General features: G+C 41.8%; 2 protein-coding genes across 9 annotated transcripts in view; both read left to right on the forward strand.

Annotated features, from left to right (window-relative positions):
- esyt1a (extended synaptotagmin-like protein 1a) overlaps positions 1-19,810 on the forward strand; it is a 349,848-nt gene that overhangs the window by 41,027 nt on the left and 289,011 nt on the right. The window contains exon 31 of one of the 2 annotated variants that reach the window (XR_014601686.1): positions 429-1,853. Coding sequence is in view for 1 of the 2 variants with exons in the window: in XM_084069519.1 (XP_083925645.1) it covers positions 429-456 (28 nt within the window). In the remaining variant the exon portion in view is untranslated. Of the gene's footprint in view, positions 1-428; positions 2,625-19,810 lie in introns of those variants that run through there. The other variant, XM_084069519.1, reaches the window with a different exon arrangement.
- Positions 3,690-19,810, forward strand: part of fmnl3 (formin-like 3) — a 63,128-nt gene continuing 47,007 nt past the window's right edge. For all 7 annotated transcript variants that reach the window (XM_084069514.1, XM_084069516.1, XM_084069515.1 and 4 more), the window contains exon 1: positions 3,690-4,387. In XM_084069514.1, coding sequence (XP_083925640.1) covers positions 4,262-4,387 — 126 coding nt within the window. In that variant the 5' untranslated portion in view covers positions 3,690-4,261. The remainder of the gene's footprint in view (positions 4,388-19,810) is intronic.

The following is a 19,810-nucleotide window of genomic DNA, read 5'->3' on the forward strand; positions in this document are numbered from 1 at the left end:
ACGGTATAAGATGTATATCTCTGGGACCTCAATATACAAGAATGTAACTCTGAGTGTACAGATGAACAAAGGGTCCATTTGGTTCCCTAACTCTCAATCGTTAGCCCGGGGACCCATGAAACCCCCCCCGCCCCCCAAGGACCCCTGGGGGTCCCTGGACCCCATGTTGAGGACCAATCGACTACAGAATGGACAAAGGTTCCATTTGTTTCCTAACTATCAATCATTAGCTGGGAACCCTGGAAAACCCCCGAGGAACCCTGGGGGTCCCCAGGCCCCATGTTGAGAACCAGTGTTCTACACAATACGGAATATTTGCTCCGAATTTAGCTTGAAATGTTTAGTTTTTGGCTCAACACCTCAATTTCACGGTGGTCTGAATAATGGAGGTGTCTGTTTAAGATTCTTATGTGTTTCTCTTTTTTCAGGTTTGACTTGGTGGCAGACGTCAACTAGATGAATCGATGCTTGATCTTCAGTACAACGTTACCTTAAGTGTTGCTTCTGTGTACTGTGTTTGTGCGCGTGTGTGTGTTTGCGTGTGTTTGTCTGTTTATTCAGCTTATGTGCAATGGGACCATTACTGAAGAAACATTATAATAATGGCTCCTCATCCCCACGACAACAACACAGTATTCATGAAGGTCACGTAGCTTACCATTCATACGGTGTTAGGTGTGGCGTGCAGAACTCACGCCATTTAAGGACCAAGTTTTCAGTAGCATATTTTGGCTGTATAGATATTAAATAATGCAACCGTGTTGCAAACGTTACAAAGGTTATGTGTGTGTGTGATAAAGCACTTTTAAAGTCTTCTTCAAATGTTATTCGCACAAAGGGCCTGTGCTGTGATCATGCTGATGTATACCTGGATATCCTCACTGTCGGACATAAACCTTGTATCTTAAAAAAAAAAAGTTTTACTCATACACCATTCATGCTCTATTAGTTGATACTTTGTTGCATGACCTTGTTGTGCAAATGTAGCGAAAATAGCCAATCTACAATCTCAACGCATCAGAATGCAACACGTTGTGAGCTTGTAGAGCTTCTATTTGTGCTATATATATAAAATGATAATTGTCTGTGGGTTTTATAAATATTTATAACTATATAGGCTACTCTTTTGGTGAAGAGCTTCAGCTCGAAACGTCACACACTTTGTGGGTGCATGTTAAATTAATTGATGTAAACTGGAGCCCAACCAACCGTGTGCAAGCGTTTTTCTAGTCTGTTTGGTTTTTCGCTCAGCACCAGACTAACCTTTTTTAAATGAATATTTAACCAATGAAAGTATTAACAAGTGCTTGTGACTATAATATCTACCTTGGATCCATTGGAACACAGGTTATTTTTTTTCCATTTCCTTGAAAAGTAACAGATTTGGACAAAGTTTCCCGCCCCGACAGTGACGATATTCCAAGGTTTGACCATGTGACTATGAAACTGAAAATGAATCCTTTTTAATTTTATTTTCTATGCACTCGAAACAATTCCCTGAAATTACTTTATGTGTATATGTGTTTATATATATATTTGCCTTATGTATTACTCGACTGTGCACAATTTTTAAAAAAATGTTTATGTTCCAAAAATGAAGGAGTTTTATATGTTTTAAATACGTAGATGCATCTGATGGTTGTTTTTTCTAATTCAGGTACAAGTATTAAGGACCGTCACACGTGCCACTGAAAATAAGATGCGAGATACTGTAAGCAGATAAGTCTAAATCACTGTGCTTTGAAGAGATATATTTTCTGAACATTAGAGACATATCACCCAGTGTTCTTAGTCCCAGGATTCATTGTGCTCAGTGGTGGAAAAAGTACTAAATGTTTTTACTTAAGTAAAAAGTATCAATACTGCAATGTAGAAATACTACTGTACAAGTCAAAATTGACTTGAGTAAAGGTACAAAAGTATTGGCATCAAAATATATTTAAAGTACCAAAAGTAAAAGTACTCATGTCCTGTTTCACAACATATCATATGTATGAAATGTATTCAAATCTTTTGAAAATAGCAGATCTACAAGTTGTGAGCTTGTAGATCGGCTATTTTCAAATAGCCAAAGTTGAAATAGGGCTGAAGTGGTTAATGTATGTTTTGTAATAATAAGTAACTAGTAACTAAAGTGTTCAAATAATTGTAGTGGAGTAAAAAGTACAATATGTGTTGTAGTGGAGTAGAAGTAAAAGTATTGAACATTGGAAATACTCAAGTAAAGTAAAAGCACCTCAAAATTGTACCTAAGTACAGTACTTGAGTAAATGTAATTAGTTACTCTCCACCACTGATTGTGCTTGTACGTGATCGTACTGTAGTGCCAAATCCAACAGGATAACGCTGAACGCCATTGAGTCGTGTTTATGAGCCGTTTTCAAACATAGCAGCTAGAACCCTTAGCCATTATAGTGAGATAAGCATGCAATTACGTGGCAAAATAAGTTATTGTCGCTCCACCTCCACCTCACTGCTTGAGCTCAACAGAATTAGTTTGTGGTAATGGAAATAAGGAAATAGTGGTATAAACAATTTAAGAAACTGCTGTGCTTTGACATAACTTGTGAACCTCATCATGTGCCTGCTCTGACATTGTTGAATAAACTCTGCATTCTGAGTCACCCACTGTTTTTCTTATTATTGCATGGTCTTTTTGCCAAAGAGGATGAGCACAGAGGTCTTAAAGCTGCACTCTGGAACTTATTTTAGTTAATAAAATGTTACTTTAATCAATCTGCATGGTAAAGTGTGTTATAACGATATACTACTACTGGATACTCTCCCATTGAGAAATTTTGAGGACTAGTACTGATCTCACAGGGGGAAATTCATGGGCATGTCACTATGACTCAGTTATGTCTGAGTCATAGTGACATGCTCATATTTAGGCATGTCACTATGACTCAGACATAACCATAAACAAACCCGATACAGCCATATATAGGCATGTCACTATGACTCAGACATAACCATAAATAAACCTGATACAGCCATATATATGCATACTTTATTAACAGTTTGCAAATAGTACAGTGGTACGATTATACAATGGCGCTAAAAGGATAACACAAACTAGAACCAGGAGACCTGGTACTGCCAGACCCCTAGTGGTTGAAATCTGAATGGCCGGGCTTCGCATGACGTGTGTCCCTTCTATGTCCCTTCTATGAGGAAAGGGGGACAGACTTATGATATTGGTCATATTTCATAAGTAGCTTTTTGATCAATGAAATGTCGTTGGCTCGCCACCAGGTCGCGATAAAGTGCTGATGCAGAGTTTAAACAATCCATCCAGCTGTAAGGAGCTCACCGCCGACAGATGTGGAGAGAGAGAGAGAGAGAGAGAGAGAGAGAGAAGAGAGAGAGAGAGAGAGAGAGAGAGAGAGAGAGAGAGAGAGAGAGAGAGAGAGAGAGAGAGAGAGAGAGGGAGGAGAGGGAGAGAGAGAGAGAGAGAGAGAGAGAGAGAGAGAGAGAGAGAGAGAGAGAGAGAGAGAGAGAGAGAGAGAGAGAGAGAGAGAGAGAGAGAGAGAGCAGTGGGAGTGATAGACAATCAGCTGCATCAATGGGGAGGCTTTCTTTCTTAGCGAGGGGGTGGGGCAACAGGTTTCAGACTGCCCTCTGCGTGGAGGCAGCATCGAATAGAATAACCCCATGAATCTGGATCTCACAACAATAATGAATGGAAACACAACGTAGCCAACAGAACTAACTTCTGAAGCAGCTAAAAGAAGCAACTGTTTGTCAGGACTAATAGGAAGTTATCTGTTGAGAGGATCATCAAAAGATATGGATTGGCCAGGTCAACCCGAGCGCATTTTTGGAATAACAAAGCACAATTCTCCTTTTTGTTACTTTTTGGGGAAGAAAGTAAGTTTCTAAGGGTAAAGTAGCTACAGTTGGATACACTGTAACCGTATAGGCTGCTACACAGTAACCAAGAGCAGTGCATGGCACTTTTTTTTTACAGTAATATGAAACTGCTGCGTTGTCAGCTTTTAATCTGGCTTCACAGAAGAAGTGGCTGATTTTGGAGTAATGCTCAGCTGAATTTGAAGATTTATTTGAATTTGAATATTTCTTTTTTTCTTCTTTTTTCAATCTGGCTTCACTGAAGAGTGGCGGTTTTTGCGGAGTAATGCTCTGCTGAATTTGAAGTTTTCTTTTCTTGTGGAATATATACCACAGAAAGAAGAAGGTTACAAACTTTATTTCAAGAAGTAAACTGGAGTAGCACTTTTGTACTTTTTTTTCGGGAAAAATGGGGAATATTGAAAGTGTGGATGGCCATCAGTCGTCGGAGTCGATGAAGCATCATAATATAATGCCATTGAAGGTGCCCATGCCTGACCCCACGGAGCTGGAGGAGAAGTTCGCCATCGTATTGGTAAGTTCTTTAAATGTCATGCATTGTATTGTAAAGGCCAGTGGTTCTCAAACTTTTACTTTCCAAGGACCCCCCCTTAACTCTGATCAGTGTACAAATGGAACCAAATGGACCCGTTAGGGTCCATTTGGTTCCATTTGTACACTGTCAGAGTTACAGACATTTAAGGGTAAATTTGAGAACCACTATGGTTTGTGTGCTAACGTTATGTCAGTGTGGCATCCATCAACCAGACAAGTATTTTCTAGCATAATTTAACAGCCTGTCTTCTTTTGATTGATTTGATTGATTGATTGATTGATTGATTGATTGATTGATTGTTTCGAGTCATTCAAAACTGTGTAATATAGGCTATAAACATAATGACATTTAAACTGTAAAAGTTGTGCTACTAACCAGTACCACACATCATTACAACAACAAGTGCTGTCAGTGATCTGAACAGGGAGTTTGTGTGGTTCCGTTATTCAGCCTATAGAGACATCGATTCCATAAATAAGCTTTTTTCCCCCAACATTGTACACAATTTTGCCTTAAATGTTGAATGTGACTTGTTGATGTTTTTCAATGAATGAGCCGACCTGTGCAGTGATCCACCCCCAAGTCTCCTCCTGCTGTTCACCCTCTCTCTCTCCTCCTGTGGTTCTTTTGTCTCCCCTAAAGTCAGTGGTGTAAAGTAACTAAGTACATTTACTCAAGTACTGTACTCAAGTACAATTTTAAGTTTTTTTTTTTTTTTTTTTTTTACTTTACTGGAGCATTTTCAATTTTCAGTTATTTTACTTCTACTCTCTAATCTCAGAGGCAAATATTGTACTTTTACTGCATTACAATTATTTGAAAACTTATAGTTACTGGTTACTTTGTAGATTTTGATTATTATTACGAAACATAAATTACCCACTTCAGTCCTATATGCATTTCGGCAATTTGAAAATAGCAGATCTACAAGCTCACATTGATCTTGTAGATCTGCTATTTGCAAAAGATTTTTATACATTTTATGCATTTGAAAACTTGAAATGGGACATTCTGCATAATGAGTACTTTTACTTTTGGTACTTTATAAGTATATTTTGATGCCAAAACCTTTGTACTTTTACTCAAGTCAAATTTGAATACCGGATTTTTACTTTTAACAGAGTATTTCTACATTGCATTATTGCTGCTTTTACTTAAGGAAAAAAATGTACTGCTTTTTCCACCACTGACTGTGCGCTTTTGACTGAAGTCATGCGCGTAGTAGCCTAGCCCTAGCCTACGATTTATTCCAACCTATGATTCCAACCAACCAAAAATAAATGACATTTTAAAGCGTTTAATATGGAATTCCTTCGTTTGTGCCAAGTCTTTTTTCTTTACCCGGCTTTGAGAAAAAACAAATCTGATAACAACATTTTCTGAATTCCCCCAAAACTCCCACACCCGAGAAATCGTAAAGAGTACCACCCACCACCCCCTTTCCTCTCCTCTCCTCTCCTCTCCTCCTCTCACCATCTTCACATCAGGCGAGACTAGACTAGAGGAGGGAAGTAGTGGAAAAAGTAGAGTAGAATAAAAAGATCTTGAAAAGAAAGAAGTATACAAAATTGGAAGTACTCGAGTAAAGTAAAAATACCTCAAAATTGTAAAAAAGTATAGTACTTGAGTAAATGTACTGTACTTAGTTACTCTACACCACTGTCCACGACCCGATGTGAGCTTGTAGATCGGCTATTTTCAAGGCGAGGATATCTGGCTGGAGTTGTGTGAGCGCTTTGTAATAATGAGCACAGCACAGTCAACAGTAACACCCACTCACTCTTCCCATTTGTCAACACATGGTAGTGTCAAGAGTCAAGACTCAAGAGGAGTCTTTATACTCTGTCAGAAGGCCAAAAAAAAAAACCTGAAAACACTTTTGAATGCTACATCAGATATTACAAAATCAGGATCTTTGTTGATGTTTCAATTTTTTTATTTGATAGATAACATGGTGGACTTTAATTAGATGCCACTATGCCAGTGGTTCTCAAACTTTTTAATTTCAAGGACCCCCATAACTCTGAGAGTTACAGACCTGCAAGGGTTCATTTGGAACCCCACTTTGAGAATGAAAACCACTGGTCTATGCAAACTAGAAGATCAAAATCTAACTTTACAAGTTAATGCTGCTTGTTCAGCAAGTTGCTTCACTACTAGGCTGTGATTAATTAGACAGCCAACACCCTTGTAATCACAGCAGGTGCTCTCAGACACTACATGAAAACTTATTTTTTAGGCTTGTACTTAAAATACTGTAGGTTTCCTGCTATTTGATGTTAAACAGCAACACAGGAGGGTTCGCTCACAACTGTTTATTTTCCATAGCCACACCCAGCCTTAATTTTTAGCCATTTAAGACCTTAATTACAGTAAGATGCAACAAAAGCACCGGCATCCACTTTGTACCATTCCAATCCTAAATGGTTGCATACCTTGTGGATCCTCTCTGTGTTTCGGGAGAGCTACACTACTCTGGAACGCGGCCATCGGTTTCTTGCCAGAGCTATCAGCGACTGTGGACCGAAGCCACGATATCAAGAGAAGCGCTCAGCGAGAGGCCATTCACTGCCCACTTGTTGACTGCTGTACTAAGTCTCAACTATTTTGATTATACACTGTTGACGCTTCATAAGTGTCCCTTATTATGATGATGACAACTCTCCATCCCTCCCACACGCGCGAGACACTGCATGAGTCAGGTGGGTGGTCAAATAAAGTTATTTTTAGACCAGTATTAGTTGTCCCATATGACTATCGTCATATTTCCCTTGATGTTTTGGGTGGGACATTGCTTTTTTAACTATAAGATATGTACTGCTAGTGCTAGCCAAAAAAACGCAGTAGACCGTTTCAGCCATGCTTTTGCTTTTTTTTCTCCTCTTCTCCAAGTTCCTTTTTACAGCCTCCGGTAGCTCCAGATTTCCTTTACTTTGTGGGAAAAGACCGACATGCTTGTGTATTTTAGTGGCCTTATCGGACAATGCTTTTGGACCACGCTGACTGCCTCTTGTTGTGAGATAAAGGTACATCAAAGCATCTTGTCTCGGGTTTGGAGGCTGTTCAGGAAGAAAGCTTTCTGACTACATAGCCACAGGTCCCTGGCCAAATATACACATTACGCAACAACAACAACAAAAAGAATATCTTTGGTAAGTTATTTCTTGATTGTTGCTTTACTGTGCTTATTTCGTCCCACTTTGTTCACAAAGGCATCATTTAGCATAGCCTATATCATTGGTTCTCAAAGTGGGGTACGGGGACCCCCAGGGGTACTTGAGGCGGTTCCAGGGGGTCCCCAGCTAAATGATGGATAAGAACCAAATGGACCCTTATAGTTCTGTAACTCTGAGAGTGTACAAATGGCCATTTGGTTCCATTTGTACACTCTCAGAGTTAAATTAACATTGATTTTATCATATAAATTCAGGTCCCAGAGGTATAAATGCCATTAAATGGGGGTCCGTAGCCTAATACATGTCAAACTGGGGGTCCTTGACATTAAAATGGTTGAGAATCACTGCTAGAAAGCCGTATAAACCTTCTCTTATTGGGGTCCCTGGCTTATCTTTTCAAATGGGGGTCCGCGGGCTAATAAGTGTCAATTTGGGGGTCCTTGACATGAAAAAGTTTGAGAACCACTGCTATATAGTAACCTCAACAAAATGAACCTTCCGTTCATTAATTATTATTTTCCATGAATGAACATTTATAAACAGATAATAAGCCCATCCCACACAGGCTTGTACGCTGGCGTGGTCGAGTAATGGATGACAAAGCGTGCAGAGGATCCCACTGGGATGACAGCGGACCGTCATGAATGATGTCATGGCCGGGCGCAGTCTTTGCCAGTGTAGTAATATGACTGGGCTAATGACTTTACCAGGGTCGCTCTGCTCTGTCTGTGAGACTGGAGGGTGGGGAGGACAGAGACCCCTGGGTTACATTAGAGACTATTTCATGCGGTCTCGCTAATAAAATGCCTTGAGTCCAGCCTTAACCGGCAGCATGTGCTAAAGGCATCTCCCCTTTGGTTCTTTTGTCCGGCAACCTCCGCTACCTCAGCTACTCGGCTCTGTCGTCTGCGGCTGGAAACAGCTGCCCATAGTGTCCAACCCCCCCCACCCCCCGTTCCCCCCCTTCCCCCCCTTTCCTTTTACAGAGGAAATTGTATTGTAGCCATTGGTCCGTTGTGGTCAGTTTCCTTTACAATTAGATCTGTGTTACTGGAGACTGCTACAGGCCTAATAAATGCCACTGGTTCAGCTACAGCCCTGTAATACCTGTGGCCCAATGTGTCGCTAGCCGAAATAACAGATTTGAAACCGGTTGTTTTCAATGAGCACGATGAAGTATGAATTAGGCTTAAACAGCCACGAATAAGCCATATCTACACACGTTTATAGGCAGTGCCAAAGAGCACAGCTGGTCCTCCGTTTGCATAAGTCGCCCTTCTCCTAGAGAACCTTTTACTTATCCCTGAACCGTACGGTTTTGTGGGATTCAAAAACGCAAATGGAACTTCTCACTCATTCGTCCAGGCTGTATTTCCCTGACCTTTTTAAAAAAAATATTCCCTGAAGAGCTCTCTCAAGCTCTCTCACCGTGGGTCTGGCTTGGTATGGGCCAACCTCCTCCATAATAATTCCCTCCTTATGAAAAGGATGCGTGATGGTAGTAGTTGTGCCATTCTCTCAGAGAGGTGTATATGTCTGTATGTGGAAGGCCTCGACTGCCTTGGATCCGCTTTCAAAGTGGTCCTGCGCGACTGCACCACATGGATTCCTGCGGTCTAGCCCAGGCTGAGGCCACAGCAGAACTCTGAGAGAGGGAGAGAGAGAGAGAGAGAGAGGGAAAATTCCCTTTGAACTGGCTGTCTGCCACCGTTCTGGGTTGTAATGACTTTACCAACGTTTTGAAACAGCGCACACGTATTTAAGAGCTGTTTGCAGAGGGACTTTATGATTATTTTCTCTACGTGATTGCGATGGAAACCCATCCGAACCGATTTGTCTGAGTCTACTCAACTACGCCGCCACATCCTTTTTCTTTTACCGTGTGACATGGTGTTGCATCATGCACGTCACGGATGTGTCCATGCAACTCCTTAGTTCAGGTTTTATTCTTCCCAAAAAATAAAGTCTCTTTGCTTTTGCATGAGTGCACTGATATGTGTGTAGGGTAAATTAAGGCAGGAGAGCGTGAGGGTTACGTACCGGTTTAGGAGTAATCAAACCTTAAACCTAAAGCTACTGACCCAGTGACACCCCCGTCATTCCTTGGGAGCAGAGCATTAAAGCATTAAAAGGGAACCGTGAGTCGAGAGTCAGAACTCAGAAGTGTTTGAGAGACGTCAGTCAAGTGGAACTAATGGAGTCAAGCTGTGTGAAGTGTTCAGGGGACATTAAACCTAAATCATTTTCATTTGTTTGGGCCGGGGTTGCATTTTATGTATCTGTGACCAGCATGTCCACCCCTCTCTCTCAATCTCTCTCTCTCTCTCTCTCTCTCTCTCTCTCTCCCCCCCCATAACCTCCACCAAACACTACCACCACTGCCATTCTGCTTTTGTAAAGAGGAGGTTGGAAGTGAAGCCAAGAGGGAGTGAGAGGGGGGTGTGGGGGGGCTCTTTGCATGTTCTTTGTTTGTTTGTTGTGCCCCTGAAGTTGGGAGTGCATACATCTGGCTCACTCACCACCAAGCCCAAAACAGAGAGAGAGAGAGAGAGAGAGAGAGAGAGAGAGAGAGAGAGATTGGGGGTATTATTGGAGCAGAGTGCACGCACATAATGTTGCCATGTCTGCTTATTATAAGCGACTTTGGGCAAAGTTGCTTGTAAATATTAGTAGTTGCGGGTTGAGTTTCTTTGGGCTTGTTTCTAAATTGCAGTTGCTTATTTGGGCTTGTTTCCTAATGTTGTTTAAGCCAGTGGTTCTCAATCATTGTCATGCCAAGGACCCCCAAATTAATATGTATTTGTCCACAAAGCCCCCCATCTAAAAATAATTTGTGCCAGGGACCACCCTACCAGAAAATAGCAGATCTACAAGCTCACAACGTGTCGCATCGCGACGCGTTGTGATCTTGTAGAACATAGGTTGAGCTTGTAGAACATAGGTAGGTACATAGGTTTGTACATAGGCTCATGTAGCCTATAGATGCTTCTTTTGGGCTTGTTTTCATAGACCTTATTTCTCTCACAAAATCTGGCAACACTGGTGCACACAGTGCTAACTTGGTTTCATAGATGGAGCACAGACAGACAGCAGACTTCAGCTCCAGGCTGTCCACCTGGCTCTCTGGCTCTGTCCGCAGGCTACAATTCCCCTACAATGTGGGCTATTGGGTTTATGGTCCGTTTTTAGTGCTTCTGTCCCTTCAAGTTAAAAAGAGCAATGAGTGTGAACAGATATATAGTGCATCCACATAGCAGCACATAAGTCGTGTTTGGGGACAGAACCTTCATGAGTTCCACCTGAGTGGTTGATTATATTAAGCAAGTCAGTCAGCTGAGCTGCTGGCTGTAACTCAACAATCAAGAGGGATTATTTTTTGTCACTTATACAGGGGACAGGTACAAAGCAGTGAAAAGTTGGTGGCACAATGTTCCACAGAGACTGCTCTAACACAATACAAGAACAAGGCAATAATAATGAAATTCAAATACTTGATGTAATGAAGAAAACATTTTAAATGTTAGATAAGATAGTAATAAAGCTAAATTACAGGTAGAACAGCAGGTATGATAGATGTCTTAAGAAGACAGGTATAATATCTTTAGCAGCAAGCAGTGTCACAATGTGCAAGAGCAGAAGGCATATACAGTACATTTTCAGACTAATTGCGTGTATTTAGCTTGGTTTTGTTTTCGTTTTTTGTTTTCATGGAAAGAGCTGACATAACGTATACTTATTTGTATGGCAACCAATCATAGAAAGAGCAACTTTGTCTGACACGAGTTATATATTGACATCAATGACTGTGCATGGGGTGTGGATCCATTTACTGTACGACGTGTGAAGAAAGTACACATGTTTGTCATTTTGTTTGTATATAGACTCTTTATGTTCCCGTGCACGCCGCGACTGTGCATGCACAGTTAGGCCGGTTTCCTCAGTTGTGTGTGTGTGTGTGTGTGTGTGTGTGTGTGTGTGTGTGTGTGTGTGTGTGTGTGTGTGCACGTGCGTTCAATCACGGCAGTGGGGGTTGGCATGTTGCTCCGATGCAGCTGCACCGACCGAGGCTCTAAAGGTTGGGAGAAGTGGTTTCCTTTCTCAATACAATGGGGACTCTGTCAGTCGGTGTTGTTTTAGAGAGGGGGGCCTCGTCCCCTGGTGCCTTTTGTGCTGTTGCAGTCCTTTTTACGTGGACGCTGCGACAAGCTGCTGTAAATCCACTTAAAGAGCTAATGGATTACAGCTTCATGCTAACCGCCCCGCTACATGAAGCTGCACACACCACTGATGTAATTATTTATCAGGTCCTTGCCTTACATAAGCCCCAAAACTGTATCATCCTCACCCTGTTCACTGCAAAATCCTCAGTCTTCCTTTAGCTCTGAGAGTGTAACAACCAAATGGACCCAAATGGGTCGATTTTGTACACTCTCGGTTACAAATGGATAAATTAACACTGAGGATACTGTGTGTATCTCACGTGTTTCTACTTCTGCTTCTGGGGTTATTTTGGGACAGGTTATTTTGATGTGATTTCCCCCTATTTGTTTTCTGTTTCGTTTTTTGGTTGCTTCTTATTACAGTCATAAGATCGTGATGAATGACAATCACGCATAAAGGCATTAGATGGAAACTCTCCTCGTCATATGGCTGGTGACTTCACTGGTGACTGGCTGGTGACTCCGTTTCCTTTTAATTCCTTTATTACAATTGCCTTTTCTCTCAAACCCTTAAAACAACCCCTAAAAAGTCCCCAACTATGTATTTTTGTTTTACAGCTAAACCTTTACTTCTACAGAGCTAAGGATTTAGATGTGTTGTCTTTTCAGCTCAGGCGGCCTTCAACAGTAACAAGGCAGTGTGTGTGTGTGTGTGTGTGTGTGTGTGTGTGTGTGTGTGTGTGTGTGTGTGTGTGTGTGTGTGTGTGTGTGTGTGTGTGTGTGTGTGTGTGTGTGTGTGTGTGTGTGTGTGTGTGTGTCAAAAGGCCGGCTCGGCCTGAGTTATTGAGGCATTCATGTACCTGCATTCCTCAAATTCCCTTTGTGTATCATCCACTGGCTGTGGCTTCCCCGGGCCGTGTGCACTCTCAGAGGAGAGCAAACAGGATGTCCGCTACAGTGGACTGAATGAATACCTCTGATTCATGACCAATTGTAGTGGTGGCTTGTTTATAACTCATTGGTAACCTTACTTACTTATACCTTTGTTACATTTCCCGCTTCCCCAAAATTTCCTGTTTAGAAACAAGTGCACACACGTCATAAGGGCAACACGTCAGTGACAGTGTTTTGTCAGGTGGCATTGATGGAATAGCTTTTACGGTCACTGTTATGTTTTGGACACCACAAAATCAGCCATGTAAAAACACCGGCTTCCTAGACAAACTGTGTATTTTAAAGAAAAGATCATTTTTCAGTTTCACTCTTTTTCGGAGCTTGGGGAACATCTGGCTGTTCCAGAAGGACCTGTCCTTGACATTTGCTCCTTTATCTCTGGCCTAGCTCAAAACAAGCTGGGCTTCAAAGGAACCTTGTGATGATAATTGACTTGTGCTATCACTGCTGTTGATCACTCCCACCACATCCCCGAGTAAATAAAACGAGTGGTAAATATAGTTTCACTTCTTGAAATGGACTTTATCAAAAAAGTCTTTCAATATTACATTATCAGCACATGGATTTTGTGGAATGGTATAGGCTACAGCCGCTACACGATGCATCAGCCTATGCATAAATAAAGCCTAAAAACAGCATCTCACTGGCTCTGTAGCAATGGAATGGCCATTTTGGTTGCGCAAGGTCACTACTATACTATGGTGGAAAAGTTAGTTCTCTTAAACAGACTGACTCAGAGGTCATAGACTTGGGGCGGTGTGCCCATGGGAGTGATGGAGGTGGTCCAGAACCAGACAAGGCTAGGGAAAGAAGGATGGATGGTGGGTGGAGGGAGGGAAGACTGGAGGCTCAGTAAAAGCAGAGCAAAAAATGGATTTAAGAGGCTAAAAGCGTCACACGTCACAGCCACAAAATGTGCCGCTGTTAACTGCTGCGTCAACAGTGACATGGACGTTTTACACTCTGATGTGTGTTGTAATGCTGTTTCAGCCCTTAAACTCGAGTTGTTCATCTGTTTAAGGGGGATTACATAATGTTGTCTATAGCCTATTATTAAAGTCATTTATGGTTTCAATAACTATGAGGAATTGAAATTCATGGCTGTGGGGAACATTATTTCCACATCAGTGAGAAATGAAATGGACACAATCCTGGCTATGTTTATTGTGTTTGAGGCCGTTGGAATGTTTTCACTTAGGATTTGCGAGTCAAGAATGTGGTTTGGCCGCCGCTTTATCTATGCATTTAAATGAAGAGCATCAACCCCACTAGTTAACCTGTTATGTTAATATCTTAGTGTCACAACAGGACTAATTTATGTTTGCTCTGTAAACAAGGACTAGCATGGTGGGGTGATAAAGTGCCATGAAGCTCCCATTACCAAACCCTCTTTTCTTCTGCTCTTGCCCTCCCTCCCTCCATCCTTCCCTCTCTCCCTTCCTCCATCTCTCTCATTGGAAGTGAGGTGGCAGGGCCCACTCAGTAGACCTCTCTGGTACCCCCAGCGTCTTTGTGGAGGACTCATGGCTTTGTTGTGATTGCCTGGTTCGGGTTACCTCGTAAAAGAGCGACAGGGTGATCAGATGTCGGCTACAGAGAAAAGGGGGCCAATGTTTTCTCACACTCCGCTCCACTGCTCTTAGTTCACCAGGTATTTACCTGGGAGCTGGAAAAACACTAACAACCAACACGCACACATAACATACACACATAACATACACGCACTGTGGTGGAAAAAGTACTCAAATGTTTTACTTAAGTAAAAGTATCAATACTGCAATGTAGAAGTACTCTGTTACAAGTAAAAGTCCGGAATTCAAAATTTACTTGAGTAAAAGTACAAAAGTATTGGTATCAAAATGTATTTAAAGTACCAAAAGTACTAAAATGTTTGAATTTTAATGTTAAAAGTATAGACAATTGGAAATATTCCAGTAAAGTAAAAGTACCTCAACATTGTACTTAAGTACCTGAGTAAATGTACTTAGTTACTTTACACCACTGCGCATAACATATATACGCACGCGCTCAAACAGACACACACATGTGAGTGCATGTACGCAACACTGCACACGTAATAGCCTCCGAACAAACAAAAAAAAGTCATCACTCAGGGCGGTTTTTGATTTCCTGAAGAGCTAAGGAAGTCCCTGCAGTCATATGACGATGAACGCGACGACAGCTGAGGTTCCTGCCCCGTCTCCCCTCATTGTATTTCACTGCCAAGGAAGAGAAGAAAGCCCAAACAATAGCTCTGGCAAAGGATGCTATTGGGTGAGAGGCCAGCATAGTAAGTGTATATCTTTAGCTGGTGTCAGGCAGGGAGTTTGATTCGCTAACATTGTCCTAACCCCTGTTTACTTTGAAATGATGTGAATGATGATGCCTTTGCTTCAGGTCACAGCTCGGCCTGATCAGCCTCACCACACACATTCACAATGTAAGTCGATCAGATGAGCAGGTACTGTATCGTTAAACAGGGGTACAGAAAGTGAGCATATCTGTTCATTGCCCGAGGAATGCACATTCTCTAATCTCAGTTACTTACTTTCTCTTTTTTTCTCATTTTTTCCCCTCCAAGTGGAGACATTTATCTCGAGCCACATCTAGTCACCGCTACTCTAGGTTTGTTTTCACCATTGCGAGGGCTTAAATTGTGCTTGGTAAAAAATGCAAAAAGAAAACATATTCAGTCCGTGCTCGTGTTATTTTCTTTTCTTGGGCCCAGTTTCTGACAGGGACGAACGGCTTGATAATTTTTCCATCCTTGCCAGACAATACCCTTCATCAAAGTGTAGGACTTGTCTCACACGCCACTGGCAGGCCCATAGTGTTTTCCTTTGTGAGTGACTGGGATGGTTGATGTGTTTGTCTGAAGTGAGCTGGCTGTCTCATATAATACAGCCTGGCTGCTTTTTTTCAAACAGAAGCTCAAAGTTGGAACGGAGACCTCCTATTGAGACGTACAGCACTCGATGTGTATTTATATTTTGTGCAGTGTTGTTTCATGTTGATTATATCATTGGAATTGTGCCTCGGGGTCTTGTGTTCCAGGACCCCTCCACGAGGGAGGGAAGCTTTTTCCAACTTAGACAGCTATGGCAGAAATCAAGTTTCTTTCTTCCAGTCCACAATATGGAGATAGTGAATCATGCCCTCATTTCATGCCAGCTGGACTTGTGTATCTGCAAACACAAAGAACAAAATATCTTTTACTCTTTTATGTACCTGTACACAAGACGTAACAATAAAGAACACCTTGAAATTTGAACCTCCTCCCTCTCCAGCTTGCAGCTTGTCCAGAATACCGCCCGCTTTACTCCCTGACTGGCCCCCCCTAAAAAGTGGGACCACATCACACCCTATACTGGCCTCCCTTCATTGGCTCCCAGTCAGACACAGAGCTGATTTGAAAGTTTTATTATTTGTTTTTTATTGTTGGTTTTGAACGGACCAGCACCACCACCTAATATCTCTGAGTTACCGTGCCCCCTCGGTGCCTCTAGGACAGGTCATTAGATCCTTTGACCAGATGCTTCTTAACATCGTCTCCAAAGCACACCTTTTCTCCCTGGCCTTTGTTTGAACTCTTCTCCATGCCATGCACGCCCCTTTTCCCCCCCTCTTCTGTTCTTTGTATATCAGTTATATTTATGCAGTTTTAACTTTAACTCATGTTTTAACCTTGTGTTATATTTTATGCTGTTTAATTCACATGCTGTACAACACTTGTTGTATTAAATGTGCTTTATATTAATAAACCTGACCTGAAAGACCGGGGGTGCAGAGGGTTGTCTGGGGTTCTGCGTCTGGATATCTCAACCTGCTCTGTCCATCTACTGAATGTGACATCTTTCCCCAGACCCGCCCACTCCTTCCATTGCTCTGTCCCGCTTTCAATCTGAACTAATGACAACACGGCCTGGTCTCTGTAAAGAAAATCAACTCCTACAAGTGCATAAAAAACTGAGACTTTGCTCAGTTTTGACAACCAATCGCTGATAGATTTGTTCAGCTGAATTTTCAATTCGATTCAATTACATTACATTTCATTCTGTGTCTCAAGACACTTTATATCATTGGTTAAACTAAGTTGGGTCCGGGGACCCCCAGGGTTCTCTTTTTTGTTATAAAACAAAAAAGAGAATCCCACCTAGCGAGGTATAGCTCAATGTGACTCATAGGATTTATACAGATTTAGACAAAACATGGCACTTTATTGGGCCTTTATCTGTGTCTCTGAATTTACCGCAGACGTTTCGCAGAAAATGAACTGCTGTCGCATGCCTGGAAACAATCCAGGGACGACTGTTTTTAGACAACACACCGTGTCTTCTGCAGACACAGACTTCTGCTCTTCTCTTTTTTCCCCTCCCAGTTGTATTTTTGTCTGAAGCAGAGGAAGGTCTGCAGATAGGAGGTTCATGTCGAGTGAGTAATGTGCCATTTTGGTTTGGTGTACAGTATCTGTAGAGTCTTATCCTGCCGTCGGTGCTGAGCTGTGGGATGGGGGAGAGGGGGGGGGGGGGGGGGGGTGGTTGCATCCTGTTCCTCTCCTCCATTTGTCACATTTAGCGTTACGTTGGTGGTGCTTCTGGCTGGGGTTGGAGATCATAAACTCTCTGAGACTGTGGATAGTCCCGACTGTATATCAGCAAGATAGATCATTTATTGTCCTTTGAGAGGAAAATCATTTCCACAGTCTGTACAGTAGACTGTATATGCATGCCTCACTTGAGACACTCTCTTGACTACTTGACTTTATGTTGTTTATTTGGCAGGGACGGTGCACGTTTAAAACGTTAAAATAAGGTGAGCCAGAGTTCTGATGTCCCAGAGCGGACTAAGAAAACTAAAGATTTTAACCCATTAAGACCCCCAGAAAAGCAAAGATTTGAGTTTGCTTTAAAAATATATATAAAGATTAGCATACATTTTCATGATTTTTTGAAAAAAAAACGATTTGGATTTACAAGCTCAATAGCCAAAGAAATCTGAAAATGACACAGATGTGTCCCCGGTCTTAAAGGGTTAAAACAATGAAAAAGGCATTTGCCCCATAGCATGCCGCACGCAGTACAAGATGTGCACAAAGTGTAGTGATAAACAAACATATATCTGTGTGGTAGAGTATGTCAATTCAATACAGCTGTACTGTACATCTGCAGTGGTTGGAGGTGCTCCGTGCTCTTCTATTGAGACACCTATTGAGATCCTGTGGTCCATGTAGGAACGATATCAATCTCACCGGCCTAAGCGGGCGCTCCGTCATCATCATAGCTCAGCGGAAGACATTTTGTCTCCTTGAAGTGCGGAATTGGTCAGCACTGAGACTAAACATCAGAGAAATATACCACAATGGCATAGTGTAGAAGTGTTTTCCATCACCAACCCGTCACACGCCCTATTTACCCTCACAGGAGAGTGTCCATTCGAGGTATGACATTTTGTCATTTTGTCCATATCGTGTCATATCCAGTGTGTGATGCGCAATGCTGCGCATGTGCACCCCACTTCGGTACTTAGCACCTAGTTTTCAACCCTTTTCATATCAAGGTCCATTATTTATTCGGCATTTGAGCCACAGACCACCATTTGATGAGATTTAGCCTCTCAGACCCAAAACTTTGAATATTTTGATTTTGTTGGATACGATTTTGTCCACAATTCCCTGCTGTATTGATGTTGGTACCATAGGAGCGATAACCGGCCAACGTTGATCTAAATAACAATTATTTAATTAAGTAATGCAGATGTTTAACAATTACTTAACTCTTGAGAGTGTAACACAGTGTTACACTCTCAAGAGTTAAAGATCTACCCAAGGGTCCATTTGGTTAACAGCTCTCCGTCATTTAGCTGGGGACCACCTGGAACACCCTCAAGCACCACTGGTGGTCCCCGGACCACTGCTTGAGAACCACTGAGAACCACCGCTTTTTCCTGAGGGAAAACCCTGACTTGCATTTACTTACATCCATACATTCACACAGCAAGAGCACTCCAACCCAGGACAGACTGAGAGCTGCCTTGTTGACTCTGATTCCTACACACTAAAACTAAAGGTGAGGAGAGTCAGTGTACAAATGGACCTTTTACCCATTCGTAACTCTGAGAGAGTACAAACGGAACCATTTGTACATTCTCGTTGTTGAATTAACCCTCGGGATTTCACAGTGTAGGTGAGCTCTCCATCATTTTCGTGTGTTTTTTGGAGGGCTGTGCGTGCGTGCGTGACTTGATGGCTCTCCCCTCCTCATCCGGCAACTCGACACCAAGTCTGCCACTCAGACTGTTGAGTCTCAGCCCTCCTTTTTCTCAAGTGTCTGTCTCTGTTTTAGGAGTTGAGATCCTTTCCATTGGCTGGTCTAGTGTGTCTCCTGTGCTCAGCTCCTTTCCCCAAAGATCCCCTTTTCTCTATTATTTTATCCTTCCATGTGTTTCTATTCACTGTTCACTCACTGTTTCTTTCATTCTCCTTCATTTATTATTTTTGCCATTCCACTTTTGAAGCTCAATTTGTTCTCTGACTTCCTAACTTTTTTGAATAGGCTATTTGATTGTTGTCAGGGGGGGGGGGGGGGGGGGTAGAACAGCAAAAGAATACTTAACTGTCTACCCGTGGAAATATGTCTTTAGTCTAACAGTAGTCAGACAATATACTGTACGGTACATCATAGAATAAATCAGGCAATATACTGTACATCACATCACATAACATGACATACAAAACAGTACAGTTATAAATCAATATGCTTATACAAAAAAAGAGATGGAAGGCCTGTCACAATTATTAAAGGCAGTTATTTTGGCATAATCATTAGTTTCCATTCATCTGTATAAAACTGCTGGATGAAATGAACAGAAATGTCATATTTCCATCACCATGTCCACAATTTTTTAACCACTTTCAACATGGCTTTGTGTATTTCAGTAATGGGCTTTGTATATTTCAGTTATTTGTCATATCTGCCCAATATATGTTCCAATGTTCAATGCCAAAAAACACAATTAACTAATTCATCTCAATTATTTGTATGTCAATTAACTGTCAACTAACATTTCGTGTGACTGTGATAGACGTTAGTACGATATGCAAGGCTGTTTTTCTC

Source organism: Gymnoscopelus microlampas (genome assembly GCF_963454915.1).
Source record: "Gymnoscopelus microlampas genome assembly, chromosome: 10".
NCBI classification, from domain to species: Eukaryota; Metazoa; Chordata; class Actinopteri; order Myctophiformes; family Myctophidae; genus Gymnoscopelus; species Gymnoscopelus microlampas.